Source organism: Xiphophorus maculatus, chromosome 15 (assembly GCF_002775205.1).
Source record: "Xiphophorus maculatus strain JP 163 A chromosome 15, X_maculatus-5.0-male, whole genome shotgun sequence".
NCBI lineage: Eukaryota > Metazoa > Chordata > Actinopteri > Cyprinodontiformes > Poeciliidae > Xiphophorus > Xiphophorus maculatus.
In genome coordinates this window covers 7,633,049-7,651,332 of record NC_036457.1, presented here as the reverse complement: position 1 = coordinate 7,651,332, position 18,284 = coordinate 7,633,049, and the positions used below count along the sequence as shown (strand labels likewise).

The following is an 18,284-nucleotide window of genomic DNA, read 5'->3' as shown; positions in this document are numbered from 1 at the left end:
GAAAGAAAGTGAATATGTTATTACTGACATCTGGAATAAAAGATTATAGGACTTTCCTGTTTGTTAATAAGGGGAGAGAAACTAGTATATTCAAAACTTCTAACTCTGAACGTTTGTATGTAAAAATAAAACAAGGTAGATCAGTGAAAACCAGATTGTTTACTAATTAATTTAGATTTCTAAAGCTGAAGTTTAAAGATAAAAATACTTTTTATTCGCTAAGTCAAGGTCAACGCTTGAGCAGAAAGAATGGAAATAGAAAATGTGACATTTTCCCACCTTGATCTTAGTTGAATATATGATTATCACAAGCGACAGTTCACACACATTCTGTTTGATATCTCAAGATATAACATGTGCTACAAATTTTTTTTTATTTGCAACGTAAACGACTGCTTTGTTACCAAGTTAGTTGCCTCTGATAAATTACTTAACCAGCCCTACTTTAACAGCATTGTGTTATTATATGAAATTACATGGAATGTATTGAATCTGATTATGATTGTTTGAATTGTATTGGAATTAGCTTTACCGACTTTAAATTAACCTGGGATTCTATTATTTTATACGGTGGCCCGTAAATTTGGGATTTTTTATTTATTTTTACGCGTTGCGCGCTGAGGGCCAAGAAGGGTTGGGGCCGCTGCTTGTAAGTGTCATCCGCAATTTGGTAAGCTCTCTTTGTAAAATTGTTTGTTAAAAAAAAATAAAAAAATTACGTGTGTGGGTGACCTTTTGATGACTTTACCAAACTGGGAACATAATGTTGTCCACCATGGTGGGACGTGGGTTACCCTCCGCCTGAACAGCCACGTCCTGATACACAAAACAAACGCCCTTACCCCGGTGCGTAGAGCGCTTGCGCGAAAGTGTTATTTGAAGGCCGCGGCTAGTTGCAGTGCTAATCTAACGTCCTAAACGTTAGCGGAATTATCACCATAATTAAACTCTGTATAGTGGATTTTATCTTACTGTGCGCCACTTGGGTTTGTGGTATGTATACATTTACATTTGAGTTTTTTAAAACGTATTTTTAGCCGATTAAAAGCCAGTTTTGTATATTAGGTAAGAGCGGCTGGGGCTAATGTCAGGTTAGCATTATTTGGTTGTGCCGGGTGTAGGAACGTGCTCAGTGCTAGCTTTAGCCAACTTAGCTGCTTGTTTTTAGTTATCACGCTCAAATTTACTTAGCAGTTTATGAAGCTTTGGACTTCACGACATTAAATTAGTTGATGCCCTCCAGATAAACTTACCTATTTTTAAGTAACTTTCCAATTGAGTCGAGTAAAAATCATTGCCGATTTCTGGTTAAACATTGAGATAATATAGCAGGAAGTGTTTCTTTTTTGTTTCTTTTTGTGTGCCCTAAACGTTAAAACTAATTTACACACAATTATTGTACAATATTGATATATTAATATATTAATATACAAAGTCTAAATAATCACAATTGATAACATGATTAAAGGTGTTTGTTTGTGCTTATTAGGTCATAACCACATTCAGAATGTCCTTCCCCCCTCATTTAAACCGGCCGTTGTTGCCCCCTCCTGGGATACCTCATCAGTATGCTGGCTTCCCCTCAGGTAATCAGCTACCTTTATGTATGTAACATTGTTTTTTGTGTAATTCTTTTAAAATTTGTTATATACAACAGACTGGTGCTACTGGAAAACGCAAAAAATAATTGTCGACCTCCTCTCCTCTTGTATGGTACAAATAACAAACAAAAAAATGATTATGCCAATTATTTGCATTTTTGCTTAGTTGAATCACAATGGTCACCCCTGATGAAATATTAATCCTTCACCAACTTATAACTCAATCATGTTTCTTTCTACTTCCAGTTTATAGCAATGTACTTAAACTTAAGTGTCTAAATTCATTTTTCTGTAGGAACACTGGAGTTAAATTGACTTGAAACAGTTCTTCCTTGTTTTCACCAATTTCATGTATTATTAATTTCACATATCAGTTTAATTTCTTTACAGTAGACTAGAGCAAACTACTTCAAATCACAGAAACTACAAGGTTGTTGTGAAGGAACAAAATGATCAGCACCCAATTTATTTTCTCAATTTATTGGGAAGGTTATCAAATAAACAATAAAAATATCATTTTTACATGCTATGATAACTATGAGACTCTTCACTCAGGCTAATTTAAAATTTTACCTACCTTTAAAGGAATCCTAGGAGGTCAATAAATGTTTTTCCAGTTTTCATTACTTTAAATGATGCAAACACATACACACACAATAATTTAAGAAATAGAACAGTTTTAAAAGGCAATTAAAAAACAGCATTTTGAGTGTAGTCATGAGACTGAGAGTTTTATCACAGAATTAATTGTTTTACTGCCCTTCCTGATAGCAAAGAACTTGCATACTGGTGGGTGTTGTAGGATTTGCATGTTCTCATGGCTTATCTTAACATATATTTTGTTCTTGCAGCCTTGTTTCTGCTTTATTTATGCATTTCCTCTGTTTTAGGAACTCCAATGATCCCAGTTCACATGGGCATCATGGCGCCGGCCCCTGCAGTTATGGTTCCTTCTGTTCCGGTGGTCAGTAAGCCTCCTGTTCCAAAGAAAGACCTTTCTGCGATGCGAGCCAAGGACGAGGAGAGCAGCGGGCCCACAACCACAGTGTTTGTAGGGAACATATCGGAGAAAGCTTCAGACATGCTGATCAGACAATTGCTGGCGGTAAGACGAAGAAAAGAAATGAAACATTTAAGATGAGCTCAGTATTTTATTTAATCTTTACAATAAATGGTAGTATTTATATACATACAATATTTCTTATTTTGTGAACGGATTTTTCCTTTTACAGAAATGTGGTATTGTTTTGAGCTGGAAACGAGTTCAAGGAGCTTCTGGGAAACTTCAAGGTAGTTCAAGCATCATTATGTCTTGGAAAACACTTTTTTTTTTTTTTTTTTGTTGAGTAGCTCAGCCTTATTTTATCGCACTGTATATAACATGCCTTCTGAAAGTGTAAGATACACATGTTTTCCAAGTCCAAATTCCAATTCTCCTTTTGGCAACACAAGGCGTGAATATTTAGTACTCAAATGTCCAAAAGATATTCTAGAAATTTGATTCTAGATAAATATGAAATCTGGCAAAGATCTGTAGGAACCGTGGGTTAAGCTGTTGCTTGTTGTAGTTTACAACATGTATTCCTGAACGCCTGGTTGTCCCAAAACTTTCCCTAAGGAAAGTTTTCCCAAAGGAGTTTTACACCAGAAACAGTAAAATGTAAAAATTTGCTGCAACCAGTTTAGGTTCAGTACAATTAACATTAAAATCTGTAGTTAAAGGCTTTCTTTAAAGAATGTCTTTGTTTCCTGAACAAATTTTCCCCACAGTACAACTAACCTGCCTTTGGTGTTGCTTGTTTCTCCGTTATGATTTTGCTTTCAACTCCTTAGCCTCTTGTGTCTGATCAGGCTTTCACGTCTCGTTTCATTAACTTATCTATTGCAGCGTTTGGTTTTTGTGAATACAAAGAGCCGGAGTCCACCTTGCGAGCTCTCCGGCTGCTTCATGACCTGCAGATTGGAGACAAAAACCTGCTGGTGAAGGTGGATGCAAAGACTAAAGCTCAGCTGGATGAGTGGAAGGCCAAGAAGAAGACAGCAAATGGGGTGTGAATTAGTTTTGACATATTAATAATAATAAAAGCCATTCTTTACTCCAAGAATGTATCATGCACATGGCTTCATATTTAATTTTTAAATGTATGCATACACACTAAAAATAAAATAGTCTGTTACTGTAGTGTCTTAATTGGAGGCGGACTGGATAATAAAGCTTGAATGATTTGTGTTTTAGCAAAATAAGAATGAAGAAGATGGAGGAGGTGACGATGTGGAGGTACTTGATGAGGAGACGAAGAAAAGAGATCAGGTAGTGAAAGACGCCATTGATGGATTGATGCGAGAATACGCCGCAGAACTCAACGCGCCTTCGCAGGATGATGACGCTCAGAGACGAAAGAGAAAAAAGGAAAAGAAAGAAGAGGTAAACCCAAACTCTACTCTGTTTGGCATGAATTATGAAATTAATTAATGAATCAGTTTAGGAATTGAGATTTTGTTTTTTTCCCCCTTCCAATAGGACGACATTAACACCATTGACATCGAGGAGGACAAGCGGGACCTGATTTCCAGAGAGATTAGTAAATTTCGCGACACTCACAAGGTAAAGTGGCTTCATTTATTTTGCAATTGACATTACAGGTTTTGGACAACAGTTTCTCACGTAGTTCACTTCTAGAGTTGGCATATTTTAATTAGAACTGATGTCTGTAACACACATCCACAAATTGGCTCCACCAAACATTTACACCATATGCATTACTGCACATTTAGCTTAGAAAAAAAAATCCTTAGTGAAATTGTGACCTTTTCTAGATCCATTTCTTCATTCATCACACAAAAATGCATGGAGACAATGTAAAGTTACATTAAAGCTAATCTATTCATTAAACCCCACCATTATGATAGTGATCATATGGTGACTAAAGCAAGATGAATCTCAGAGCTTTGGAAAAAGTTGCCAGGATAGGATGTAAGTATCAGCCTTCTTTTCCTTTATACATATACTGGGCGTCCCCCTCTTGAGGACTTGCATCGGGGCAACTGCACACTTCCTTTGTGACCAGGGCTAAAATTGTTTAATTTAGTCTATCATATACGGTAATAACATATTGACATATTGGCTACGTAATCATGAATGCATTGGCGGGTTCCTGGAAATGTCCAGAGTCAGTGAACCTGTGCAAGTTCTCCATAAATGATGGTCTGTCTTAATGGTGTTCATGTTGAAGCACAAGGACTCAGTAACCACTGCAGTGACTTTTGCTGTAACCTTTATTATGCTCGTGTGAGGTGGGGGCGCCCTCTCCACAGCAGTATGATGATCTGAAGACTGACGAGGTACGTGCTCTATGTGTGTGAGAGTGAGTGTGTGTGTCATGAAATCTCTCCTTTCTCTCACCTACTCATCATATAATCTGTTCTCTTTCCTCACACCAAATAAATGTTAGATTTATGAGCAAAGGATTTAAAGAAGCACATGGTTCTTCATATAAATAAATGAATAAAAGCCAAGCTCTTTAATTACAGGATGATTTTATCAATAGAAGTTAAAGAATAATTTTTTCAACTAAAATGTTTATGTAATAAAAATAAAAACAAAAGACCTGGACATCAGTGTACGTCTTACAGAGGTAAGTAAGAAAAATAGGCTTTTATTATGGAACATGGCATTGTTGAGCATTTGTGTCCTAAAGAGCAATAACAGTGTCATTAGTTAAAAAAAAAAAACTCAACACTGCAATAAGTTTTTCATTTTTTCCTGAAAATATTGTTTTAAATATTATTTTACCTCTTCTTTTTGTTCAGTATTTAGTTAGATAAGCGATGTTGCATTTGGAATCATTAGTAGTTGTTCTAGTTTGGTGAAAACAGGCCAGATGGCTAATGTTTTTGCTCAATTAACTATTTATGACCAAACTTTAAGTTTTTTATCATTTCTATGAAGACCAAAGGCAAAATACTATGCATCTGAGACATAGATGGTGAGCAGTCAACGTTACACAGCTCTGCAGTTCAACAGGTTTTAACTAATGTTTCTAAATAAAAAATGACATGAGTTGAAATGTTATGTAGTCTATCATCTTATGAGTAGGATTAGAGTAACCAGCCAATTTCTATGTGCATCTTTAGTCATAACTTTTATTTTGCTGTTATCTGGCAGGAATGCAAGAATCATTTAGGACTTTATGCATTTTTTAAAGGATTTTGGAGACATGATTGTGTATTGCTGTAGGTATGGGTGTTTGGGAAGCATCAAAACTGGACAGAGACGTCCAGAAAGTCATGGTTCTTTGGTAACAAATTGTATATAGAGAATAGACCAGTTTCATGTCTAGATGGAGAGTAGAGCACGGGATGAGTCAATGAAAGATGCAAATTAATGTCAGGATAGTAAAGTAATGCACTTTAAAAACAACACCTCTAGATGTTAAGGTCACAATTTTGTCACATTTTCTTTTTCAACTTGTATTACACCCAAGGCTTTCTGTTAGTCTGTTTGTTGCAGTTTGTCAGTTTTCTTTCTATAACACAAAGTAAAAGAAATGTTTTTCCTGAAGTGCATTCAAAGCCTTGTGTGTAATTCAGCTAAATTGTATGGTTGGGTTGTGTGTGTGTGTGTGTGACTAGTCAAGAAGAGCAGCTGAAGACTTCTGCAGGGGTAAGACTGCTTCTACAATTTCATATATCTGTGCAGAAATGTAACTAATGTTCATTTGTTGATGTAGAGTTACTCCAAATGCGGTGTTAGCCACTAAATGAAAGGCTATTGTTGATGATTATGTTGATGCTTAAGCAAGACAAAAATCCCATAATGTTTTTCCTTTATATACCGTGTGACCTGCTTTCCTCCCAGGCCTAACTTAAAAGGCTTGTAGGGGCAGCGAAGGCCTGAGTCCATAGTTCAACACCTGTAAGTCACAAACAACTAGTTCAACCAAAGACTGATGCCTGTTTCTTGTTTTTTTGTTTTCCTTTTTTTCCTGAAAGAAGGGATCTTAAGGAAGAAAAAGTATTTTTCATTTGCTGCATTTTGTTGTTATGAATGCCAAAAGTCAAATGTGTTCCACAGATCCCGCTATTTGAGTGGTTTCCAGTTACATTCTTGCTAAAATCTAGTTTTAGCCTTCACCTTTTGAAGCAACAAAGCACACCATGTTGCTTTAGATACATGAAGTCTCTCTGTGACTGGGAGTATTCTGTGCCATCAGATAGGATTGTGGCTTCATAGTTATTAGGGCATGTTCCTTGGAAACCTCTCAAACTCTGGAAACCACTTGATCTGTGTACATATGAAAGCTTACTGCAGATTCCTCTTGGATGTCAAGTGGCAAATCCTGAGCCTGTGTGTGTTTTGCTCTGCAGAAACTCGAAGAGGAGAAAGACAAGCGGGAGAAGGAGCGGCAGGAGTTCGAGCGCGAAAGGAGGGAGCGAGAAAAAGAACGAGAGCGGGAAAGAGAACGGCGGGATCGCGAAAGGGAGAAGGAGCGCGAGAGAGAAAGGAAGAGGGAACGGGAACAGGAGAGGGAGAGAGACCGCGATAAAGAACGTGACCGCAAGAACAGGGAGATAGAACGAGAGCGAGACTGGGAGAGAAACCGTAGCCGTGACCGGAGCGCCGAGCGCAGCCGATCAAGGTGACGTAAATAGATGTGCACCTGTTGCAGCCAAGAACACATTTGTGAAGTAAAACGTTCAGTATGAACCTTGAATATGTTGAGATTCTTATTTTAAACAGTCTGATATAACTCAGAAAATGGGCCAATTTCAGGAATTCACTGCTAAGCTATTTTAAGTTCCCACAATCTGAAGACCAGATTGTGTTAGTAGTTTTACATTTTCTGCTTGTTTACTCAGAGTGGAGTCGTCAAACTAACAAAAACGGTAAAACTGTGTCCTCAGATTGTAGTCTGCATCTAATAGTCTAATTACCTGTGTAAATATGTTTTGTGCCATTTTAAAGTACAATTGTGTTTCTGCTTAAACCTGCCTATCTCATTATTTAATGGCTTTTATACAGTCTTTTCAGAGATGATGAGCTAACATACTATCAAGTAAACCATTAAGTCAGTGCAGACAATTCATTTTCTGAAGATTTAAACTTTTTTTAACTTGTTTATTACCCATGTTCATCTAAGGGGATATTAAAATCTAATGTATCAAAACCTTTTTTTTTATAGGGAATTGAGCCGAGACAGAGAGAGGGAGAGAGAAAGAGAACGGGAGAGGGACAAGAAGCGTGACCAAGAAGATGAAGAGGACGCTTATGAACGTAGGAAGCTGGAACGAAAACTCAGAGATAAGGAGGCGGCATATCAGGAGGTAAAACAATTTAGTAAAAAATAAAGAATGCATGATTAAAGATTGTATATCAAAAGGTGTTCAATCTGTTAGAATTTAGTTTTCTGATTGTAATTACATCAAGATCTAGTGACCTGCAAAAGGACCACTACAGAAAAGGGTTTTTTTCCCAGTAAAATTGAAATGTTTTTACCTATAATTTTTCTCTAAAATATCAAATTTCTTGTGTCTGTATTTAACCCTAATTGTTTGTTATAGCGTCTGAAAAACTGGGAGCTGAGGGAGCGGAAAAAGGCTCGGGATTATGCCAAGGAGTCGGAAAGAGAAGATGAGCGCAGACGAGAAATGGTGAGAGCAGGATGAACATGTGCAGAACTCTCCGGCTTTGAATGCATTTTTCAGGATTAAAATTCACACTTTTTTCACTTGCAAAGTCAATTAGCACTTGATTGTCCAACAAAGTATTTATGAACTTTAAAAAGCTTCTTTTGTTAGAGGAACTGTCGGTATTACGCGTACGTGGATCATAGTTTCTACATTTTTTAAAATTAGGTCAAAGAAGGCAAACGACTGAAGGAGTTTCTTGAAGACTACGATGATGACAGAGATGACCCCAAATACTACAGGTGAGCAAGAACACCAGAGCAAAGCTGCAGATGTCTGAACTTAAGATAGATTATACAGAAATGATTGCACAAATATTAATGTTAATGACCTGAAAATTTCCAACTCATAACAAATATAGATTAACCTTTAGCTTGTCACCTAATTATTCTGCACAGTTCCTATTTTCCAACCCTGGTCTAGATAAGTACGGGGGGAGAAAACATGAAATATGTCTATTTTCACCATCCTCTGTTTCTGTTTGTCCTCACTTGTACTTTCCTCAGTTTAAGTCTTTTTCTCCCTTCAGCATTCCTTGTTTTTCTTATTTTTCCATCATCTGTCCTTCATTGTCCTTCTTTCTTCATTGTCATTTCCTGTTTCTTTCATTCATTGCTCGTCTCTTCTTTCCTTTTATCTACCTTTGTTCCTTCTTACCTCTTTCTTTGTTCTTTTTCTTTCTTTCATCAGTTTCTTCCTTGTCCCACATTTGTTCTTAGTGTCCTTCTGCCCTTGCTTCTTCAATTCCTTGTCATTTTTTGTCTTTCTTGTCCTTATTCACTTTGTTTTTTGTTTTCCTTCCTGTCATCTTTCTGTTCTGACCTTCCTTGCCATTCCTTCCTCACTTTCATCCTTGGATATTCTTCCTTTTGTCATTCCTTCTCTTCTCTCTGTGAAATTAGGTGTCAAATTTAAGGCCCATTTACCAGAAATACCTTTATCTCTCTTTTCATTTCTATTAAAATGGGAGAACATGATTGAAAACAGTTCTTATAACATGACAAATGTGTAGAAAGTCTGAGCATGCGTGACCCAGATCTACCTCAACCGATCATGCAATACTGCAGCTGTGGTCATTGTTCTGAGAGCTGCTGTTTTTCACCGCGACCACTAGGGGGAGTGCGCTGCAGAAGCGTCTCAGAGACAGAGAGAAGGAGATGGAGGCGGACGAGCGTGACAGGAAGAGGGAGAAGGAGGAGCTGGAGGAGATCAGACAGAGGCTGTTGGACGAGGGACATCCAGACCCGGACGCAGAACTGCGCAGGGTATCGTTGTCTCTTTAACTCAGGTTCACTGTGTTTCTGTGGAGCGGTGGTGAGGAGGCATGCTGTCTGTTGTTGAAGGTCACTTTCTCCTCAGAGTCTCTCTCTGCACATTAGCTTTCATATTCAGCTTTCCTTGTTTATTCTGCCATTGGATACTGCTTTCCTCTTACCTGCTTCTGATTGGTCTAGATGGAAGAAGAGGAGGAGGAGCGTCTGAGACAGCCGCCCATCCTCCAAGAGCCCGAACCCGAGGAGCAGCGAGAACGCCACAGAGGGTCCAGAGATCACAGGGAACGTAGACAAGAGCCGGAAAAGGCCAAACCCAGCGCACGGCCTCGTCCTCATCCTCATCCTCATCCTCATCAGTCCGACCAGGAGGTAGAAGAAGGCGAGGAGGAAGATTATGACAATGATGAAGACAACGTTGAAGCAAAACCACAGCTGAAGCCCATGATGCGGCCCATCACAGCCGCTCCTTCGGTATCGTCAGCGAGTGGCAATGTGTCTCCCAACACCCCCGGAGAGGAGTCGCCGTGTGGCATCATCATCCCGCACGAAAACTCACCGCCAGACGCTCTGCCACAGGATGAGAACCGGCCCAAGATCGGCCTGAGCCTAAAACTGGGTGAGTGGAAAAGATGTTTCTTTTGCTTTAGAGTAAATAAGCCTCGTCTGATGAATGGAAACTAATCAATCAACTATCAAGCACTAAAATCAATCAACTTTAGATTAACTCAATCAATAATTTATATTCCAAGTTCATATAGATGATTTGCTCAAATAAACCTCTAAACAGAAAAAACAAAAAAATGAGATGGTGACAGATTTCCAGATTGTCCCGCAGTAACCAGAACCAGATGTTTTCAGCTGGGGGGACTAAGTGATTAACCTCTGTCCACAGCAGGTGCTACTGGGAGCCCCAGCCAGCATAATGCCGTCAAGAGGAAGAAGCTTCCAGTGGACAGCGTTTTCAACAAGTTCGACGATGAGGAGGCAGATGAACAGCCACGCAAGAGGAAGCTGGTGCCCCTGGATTATGACGACGACAAGAGCCTGGGCGTCGACGGCGCCGGACTGTCCAGCATAAAAGGAGCCAACACAGAGGAGAAACGCAAACACATCAAGAGTCTGATAGAGAAGATACCGACAGCCAAACCAGAATTGTTCTCCTACTCTCTGGACTGGTCCATGGTCGACACGGTAACAAAGTTTTTCTTCACATTTTCTTTTCTTCTAATGACCAAGATCACCTTTTATTTTACTTTGGTAAATGACATGGTGTGTTCACGTCTTATTCCAGTTTCTGTGTTGTGATCTCGTTTCGCAGACGTTAATGGAGCGACGTGTTCGACCCTGGATCAATAAAAAAATCATCGAGTACATCGGCGAGGAAGAGCCGACATTAGTGGACTTTGTGTGCTCAAAGGTAAAAAAAAAGAAAGAAAATGTTTCTGATTTTTGAGAAAAAGTGATACGTAAGAGTTTCTATGAGTGCTTTTCAATGTTTAGAAAGTGCAATGTAACATTTGAAAAGAGTTATAGTTGAAATCAGGTATTTAAACACAATAAAAAGACTTTTTTCCATCACAATCTAAAGTTAATTCAGACCAAACATCTCTTTGCTTTAGGTAAATTAGAATCACCAAAATTATTTCTATTTGCCAAATCCTAGAAAACCTGGGGAGAAAATTTTTTAAATATTTTTTTATAACTTTCTCAGATCAGTCAGCTGTATAGGATGTAAGAAAAACCTTTCAATATATATATATATATTTTTTGTTTACCTCGTCGCTGCTGTAGGATACTATTATAAGATATTGACAGTAATGAATATCATCATAAGTTATTTATAATATTTTTCTTTAGTTTATTTGTATTGTTTTAACTACAGAGTCTGCTGCTGGAAATATTTGTGCTGATATTTGTGTCTGCTTTCAGGTGATGGCTCACAGTATGCCCCAAAGTATCTTGGATGATGTTGCCATGGTGAGCAATATTCTGTTCACATTGATACCTTTAATCAAAGTTTACCATTAAAACCAATGTTTTTCCTCTCCTGCTCAGGTACTTGATGAAGAGGCCGAAGTCTTCATTGTGAAAATGTGGCGGTTGCTCATTTATGAAACTGAAGCAAAGAAAATTGGACTGGTGAAATAAGAAACCACTGAATGAAGATATCCCCCCCCCCCCCCCCCCCCCCCCCCAAACTGTTAATAGAAGTGTTGTGAAATTGTGTCATCCAGAACAAACTGCAACATTGACATTAAATGTGTTTGTTTTTTCCTGTAAAACACACTCGGGCTCCGTGCAGGTGCTGACGTCCATGTTGCTTCTGTATATATAGAATCATTTGGCTGTAATGAAAGGCTCCATAGAGTCGAGTTCTACCGGTCTCCATTGGTCCTGTGCTTTTACTTCCACACATGCAGTTAAGCTACAATTTTCCAAACATGGTTTTAAGTTGAAGAAAATGGCTTGTTTGCATACCTGGACTTTGATGTATGCGTTCTGCAAAGAGTGCACTTTTCCTTTTTTTTTTTTTGTTTTACAGGGGCGTATTTATTAGGGGATTGACAACTTGAGCCTTTTTCTGTTTTACCACATTCCTGATAATTAGATCCGTCTTTGTCAACAAACCACCTCAGCAGAACAGAATTATGGGTGGCAACAATCTCGAGGAGAAAGCACACATCACAACCACTATAAGAAATGGAGCTAAGAACAGGAAAAATGTCTTTTTGGAGTTGTGAAAATTTATTTTTTTGTAATGGTGAACATTTGATTAAAACTTTTTTTTTATGCATGTGCAGTTTTCATTTTCACTCAAATTGTTGCCGTTAATGTTTACGGTAATTACAGGCTATGTTTAGTTTTAAATGATTTAATTCAAATGTTTCTTTGGGATTGGTCTGCTTGATTACAGCATTTAGGCAGGTCTAATTAAGACCTAAGATTTTTAAAGACACATTAGCCAATAGGCAATATATTTGCTATTATCCACCAGATGCAAAGAGCTAGCCAGCTAGTAAAGATGAGTTAGCGGAAGCTCGAACACCCTGTTTGGGCTTTTCACTGAACAAGACACACTGAGAAGAAAATTTCCAGAAATTTATTGATGTCATGTGAGCTACACACAGAGCAGATCTTGCTGGTAAAACACCTTGGAACTGGAAAATAATATCACAACTGAATGCGGTCGATACATGAGCTTCTTCTGTCCCTTCGGTCAGTCGCGTTCACTGACCACACGGAGATTTGGAGCCATAGATACTGAAGAGGCAGAGCTCTGAAGCAAAAGGTAAGTGAAGGCCACTGAGCAGCTTCTGTTTATTCAGACTGAAACTATCCTGCTGTTAAACTTGCTTAGCCATCCTTGTGTTCGTGTGGGGTTGAGAAGATCCTTTTCTTTTGCCAATCGAGTAATATAATGACTTAAATGTTTGCAACCTGAAAGTTGAAACTGACTAGCAGGCCTGTCCACGACTTTTCCTTTGATTCTTCGTCTCTTTAGTCCTCAGTTTTGGCCTCCATCTCTTCAGCGTCGTCGTCTCCGTCCACCTCAGCGTTCTCCCTTTCTAACCTCTCCAGCTGCCGGGCGAGCTCAGTCTCATCCGTGTCTGTCACCACCTTGGGCTGTCAGGAACAAAAATAATAACGTCTTATTCAAGTGCACAACATGTAAACCTTTGAACATGTAACGTAACAACATTAAATATGAAGAGAAAGGCAGTTGGGTTCAGGAAGAAATTTGACACAAAGCCTGATTTTTTTTTCTTTTCCCAAAGGTACTTCAACTATTAATGGGGTAAAACACATTTATTTTGCAGCAATCCTAAAGTTGTGCAGAGCATGTGTGTAAAAAAACTATAAAATTCAGGCTGCTTAGCCACATCTTTAGAAATGTCCAGATGTCATGGATAATAAAAACCCACATGACTGGAGTTCATAATTTTGTCTTATCAGGGTATCCTTAAATTATAGTTTTACAGGTCCACAAACTTCTAGTATTTTTATTCATTACTTAGTTTAATGGACCAACCCAAAGTAATATGTTATTGGGAAGTTAAAAGAAAGGGATTTTACAAAAATAAAAATCTGGTAAGTGCGGTGTGCATTTATATTCATCCCCCGTTCTGCTGATGCCTCAGGAGGAATCAGAGGTTTATTAGAGAACATGAAGAGCACAGGAGATGAACAAAGTGGAGAAAATCGCAGTTGGTTAGTAGATCTTTAATCAGAGAAGCGGCCAAGAGGCCCATGGTAACTAGTCAGGATTGGTTGTTAAGGAGTAGAGTTATGTTCTCGCCTTACTTTATAGAAGTAAGGTGAGAAAAAAAAAAGTCCATAAAAGATCCATTTTTCTAGTTTACTATAAGCCGGGTAGGGGGACACAGCAAGCATGTGGAACAAGATGATCTGGTCAATTGAACTTTCTGCCCTATATGCAAACCTTTGTTGAGAAAAAATGTTTTTTCAGTAGCAAAACCAAAGATTGTCAAGCTTTATGGGAAAAATAATGGAGCCAATTACAGGGCAATCCAAAGAGAAAACCATTTTGAGGCTCCAAAAACTACTTTAACAGAGATTTATCTTCCAGCAGAACAAAAGTCACAACGCTAGAAACAATGAAATGGCTTAGATCCAAGCTATTCATGCGCTAGAATGGCCTAATGTTCTATAGATGCTCTCCATCAAATCCAACTCAGGTTGAGCTTCATTCGCAACAAGAATGTATAATTTAGTCTCACGGTGTTTACATTGGGTACAGAGATCCACTAAAAGACTTGGTGGATGTCTCAACCAAATGTATGTAAACTCATCTTTGATTTCCTACAATCGGCTGTTTTGATGACGTTTCTTTACAGGGGTGGATTATCTGCTTTAGAGAAAAATCAAAGGTAGCATTTTCCCTCCATACTGCAGTAACTTAAAGAGAACATTGTGGAAACTTTGATAAAATATTTGGTTCCTAGAGGCAGTGGGAATTCCTCACCTCCATCTGGATGTTAAAGACGCCTCTCTTCTCTTCTATCTTCTCCTTGATAGCAGCCATGGCCTGGTTGAGGACAGACAGGCCTTCTGTCCGCTCCAGGGTGGTCGTGGTCATCACGTATCGAGGGGGGGCGATCAGGTTGATCTAAAACAAACAGAAACCACAGTTAGCTACGGTGGTGGTAATTAAACATTAATAATAGAAAAGACGGCGGAGGTATCACCTTGATGGGCATGACCTCTGTGGAGCAGGCGAGTCCGGCCCTCAGAGCTTCTTTCACTGCATCAATGCCCTCATAGCCATAGCATGCAACTTCAATATCTGCAGAGGAAAATAAACTACTCATCCGTTCTTCTGCGTCCTGCGCGATTCATCCGAGAATTAACAAACCTGCTCTGATTTTGACAGCCTGTGGCGTTAGCCGCCTGTTGATGTTATCGATCAGCACGCTGCGCTCCTCCTCCGTTAAATCCAAACCGTCCAGGATGGTGGGATCTCTGTTAAAGTGGAGCATTTGCTGTAAAAACCAACAGGAAGCTGATTGAATTCAGACTCTGGGTGGAATCTTGCGTGGGACTCACGACACGGCCTGTTTGAAGACGTCGTAAGCGCCGTATCCTGGACGCTTGTATTTCTCGTCGAAGACCCAGGCGGTGCGCTGGTACAAGCTTTCTAGCTGCTCGTCCTTGGTGTACTCCAGAACCTCCGCCACGTGCCGCAGGATGCTGTAAACCTGCAGGAATCGGCGCAGTGCAAACGTCAGCTGACTCCCTAATCCTCCTCGCACAAGTAAAGAAATAATTTAAAGCAGGACAACGAGGATAAATTATACAACTCACAGTTTTAGATTTGGTAAATTTATCTTCACACTTGATGGCCTCCTCTGGTGAAACTCTTCTTTTTGATAAGTCGATGTATCCTGGACAGGAAACGTTGACAAAAGCGCAGGGTCACTCTTACAGAGAAACCTTTATCCTTCATTTTCATAGAGCAAATCTGCTAAATTTTGAAGTGATTTATTAGTGTGCATAAACTGTAGAAACCAGTAGCAATATTTAAAAAGTAAATACATAAACAACATTCAGTTTAGTGAAGCCAGAACTGGAGTTTTACATTTCCTGTTCTCTAGGTCCTGTCAACAGACCAACAGCAAGATGTGAATGGATGACTGATGTAAGTCAACATAAATTTCAACCTGCAGGCTTATAGGCAAACAACCAAAAAAAAATAAAACAAAGATGAATGCTAAAATAGAAATAAAAAACCTCCCAAAAATCTGGGAACGATTCCATTAGACAGGAAAGGAAAGCAGAGTGTGGGTGGTTAACAAAATTAACATTTATCATCGTTTAAAAAAACAACTGAAAGTCCAGGATTAGATGTTTTATTCACATTGGAGGCAATTACCTGCTGATTTTATTGAATAAAAGACAAAAGCAGCTTAAAACAAAAGTCTAGCACTGATTATACACTACATAAACAACTAAGTAGTTTATTTTGAGCATTTGAACAATGCACAAAATAATATGAGTTAATTATAGGATCAACTTAAATATTATTTTGAGTCATAATAGCAAATATTTGGCAGGGCGGTTATACTAGTGCGATGCTAATCAGCCAACCATAAAAATAAGAGGCAATGTCATGTTATACAACAAATACAAAAAGGATTTCATCAATTTTTTCTGCTACGTTATTTAAAACTACCAAGGTTGGAAAATCACCATCGAAGTAAACTTATCTCTCAGACTTGCTTGCATTTCAGAGCTAAACACACTGACAAAACTATTTAACTGATCAAAGATTGGCTGAAAGGCAACATCGAATTATTAAAATAAAATATATGTTGACAAATAAATACATTTGGACAAAACTTCTTTGGAGTACAGTAACCAAAATGCTCTGAAGAAGATTCAGAGGTGGAACAAGAGATTAATAGGATTAATTAAATGGTCAGTTGATGATGTCAAAGGTCAGTACGATTAGCGTCCATGTGATTATTTGTGCATTTAAAATGCTCTTAATTTTCATTTCTCTCCGCCCGTCCGCGCTCACCTTTCTCTTTGTCGACTCGGATGACGACGACGCACTCGTTGCGGCCGATGCGGATGAGCTTGTTGATGGAGCGGATACGTCGCCGCGACAACTCGCTCAGGAGGATCATGCCCTCGATGTTGTTGTACTCCAGGAGGCTGACGTAGGCCCCCATCTCGGCGATTGACCGCACGTTCACCATGACGACGTCCTCCACCTCTGGGAACCGGTGCTGGTAAAACCTACAGCTTAGACCCGGCATCGCTGCGAGGAAAGAAACGGAAGAAATGTTCACAATTAGGTTGCTACAGCAAAAAAAAAAAAAAAAACAGTAGAAAGTATATCTGAATGGATGCACAAAGTAGTTAAAGGCGGCAGTAATTCTTATCTGAGCTGAACAGTTGCTTAAAAAACAGGAAAAGACAACTTAGGCTCCATCTTCTTGATATGTAATACTTAACTTTGTGTCAAAACACTTGTTTCCTTTAAATCCACCTCAGGAAACTGTTATGATCCCCTTAAGGCCTCACAGTAACGTCTGAGATCTACAAGCAGGTATGGGGATTAAATTAGCTTAAAGATATAATTACACTTGTGCAGGCATCTCGCTGATTTCAGCATCCAGTTTAAACCGTTTATAGGTTTCTTGGTTGCGCCACCAGACTGTTAGTGGAGACATCTTTGGAACAGAACACATTTCATTCATTGGCTTAAAATTCTAGTTCAGTACTACAATTTACCATTTACTTTTAATTGGGTTACCTGGACATAAGTAAGTTAAGTTACTGACTTAATTACTGCTTCAATTGTGCTACAAAAATAAGTGGCGAGAACCAGCAACCAATACCTTACAGAAAGATGTTTTTGAGCTGTAAATATGAGACGTTTACAGCTAGTGTGATGCAGTAAAAAGCCACATATTAGTAGATTTGCATTAAGCAGCAAAAAGAAGTGTGTGTTTGTCCCTACAATTAGAAATACTATAAAATATCCACCAAAATCCATGGGGGGCGTATGGAACCAGTATTTGTGGCTACAGAAGACAGTCATCTCTGCAATCTAACATAGACAAAAATGATCCCCGTCTTTACATGTGATGCATTCACATGTAAAGACGGTTATCGGAATAATTGCCTACTTTGACGCTCAGGCTCAAATATTTTATTTTATACGCAGTTTTGTGTTTGAATGGGATGATGCAACGCTGGCAAATCGTTTAAAGTAACTGACATGAACATTTACTTGGACGAAAAAAAAAACAGCATTTCAAAATGATTCTATCAATTCCGGGGAGAGTTCACTCAAGCAGATTTTGTGATTAAATCTGTAGCGCCAAAGCGAAAAGAACACTGATGGCTTACTAAAGTGGGGGGAAAAGGGCTACTTTAACATCTGTTAGCTGCGATGCTAACAACCCGGTTCCCAAATCACATGCGCCTCCTGCCCGGGCTAGCTGTTAGCGGCACACGTCTCCGAACGGCTCCGAACATCTTAGCCATCAATAGAAACTCACCGGTGTCATGTGGTTACACGACGATAAACTGGGAATTTCTGCGCTGGACGCGTTCAAATGTGTCGTTGAAGACGCTTTCTTGTGTTTTTGAGACGACAAATCGGGCCCGCTAGCTCACGTTCATGGATGTGCTTAGCTTCTTGCGACCCGGAAAGGATTCGTGGAGCTTCACGACGCGCGCATGTGCAGAG

The 18,284-nt window shown here is 39.1% G+C and overlaps 2 protein-coding genes across 3 annotated transcripts; one reads left to right on the top strand and one right to left on the bottom strand.

Annotated features, from left to right (window-relative positions):
- Positions 1 to 851: 851 nt before the first annotated feature.
- On the top strand, positions 852 to 11,747 carry LOC102219056 (RNA-binding protein 25-like). Of its 2 annotated transcripts, none has more exons than XM_023347977.1 (17): positions 852 to 993; positions 1,490 to 1,586; positions 2,492 to 2,706; positions 2,834 to 2,891; positions 3,490 to 3,650; positions 3,838 to 4,026; positions 4,123 to 4,206; positions 6,969 to 7,240; positions 7,784 to 7,925; positions 8,163 to 8,252; positions 8,457 to 8,530; positions 9,403 to 9,553; positions 9,743 to 10,178; positions 10,455 to 10,753; positions 10,881 to 10,979; positions 11,492 to 11,539; positions 11,618 to 11,747. In XM_023347977.1, the coding sequence occupies exons 2-17, from the start codon at positions 1,508 to 1,510 to the stop codon at positions 11,708 to 11,710; spliced, it is 2,490 nt and encodes an 829-aa protein (XP_023203745.1). In that variant the 5' UTR covers positions 852 to 993; positions 1,490 to 1,507; the 3' UTR covers positions 11,711 to 11,747. The 2 variants fall into 2 exon arrangements, with proteins under 2 accessions (XP_023203745.1, XP_014325759.1); XM_014470273.2 differs by having other exon boundaries at positions 10,458 to 10,753; positions 11,618 to 11,710.
- Positions 11,748 to 12,640: 893 nt separating this feature from the next.
- Positions 12,641 to 18,262, bottom strand: eif2s1 (eukaryotic translation initiation factor 2 subunit alpha). The gene is made up of 8 exons (XM_005803116.2): positions 18,094 to 18,262; positions 16,602 to 16,844; positions 15,386 to 15,465; positions 15,128 to 15,279; positions 14,937 to 15,043; positions 14,770 to 14,867; positions 14,547 to 14,690; positions 12,641 to 13,186 (listed from the first exon to the last, which is right to left on the bottom strand). The coding sequence occupies exons 2-8, from the start codon at positions 16,840 to 16,842 to the stop codon at positions 13,061 to 13,063; spliced, it is 948 nt and encodes a 315-aa protein (XP_005803173.1). The 5' UTR covers positions 16,843 to 16,844; positions 18,094 to 18,262; the 3' UTR covers positions 12,641 to 13,060.
- Positions 18,263 to 18,284: the final 22 nt, after the last annotated feature.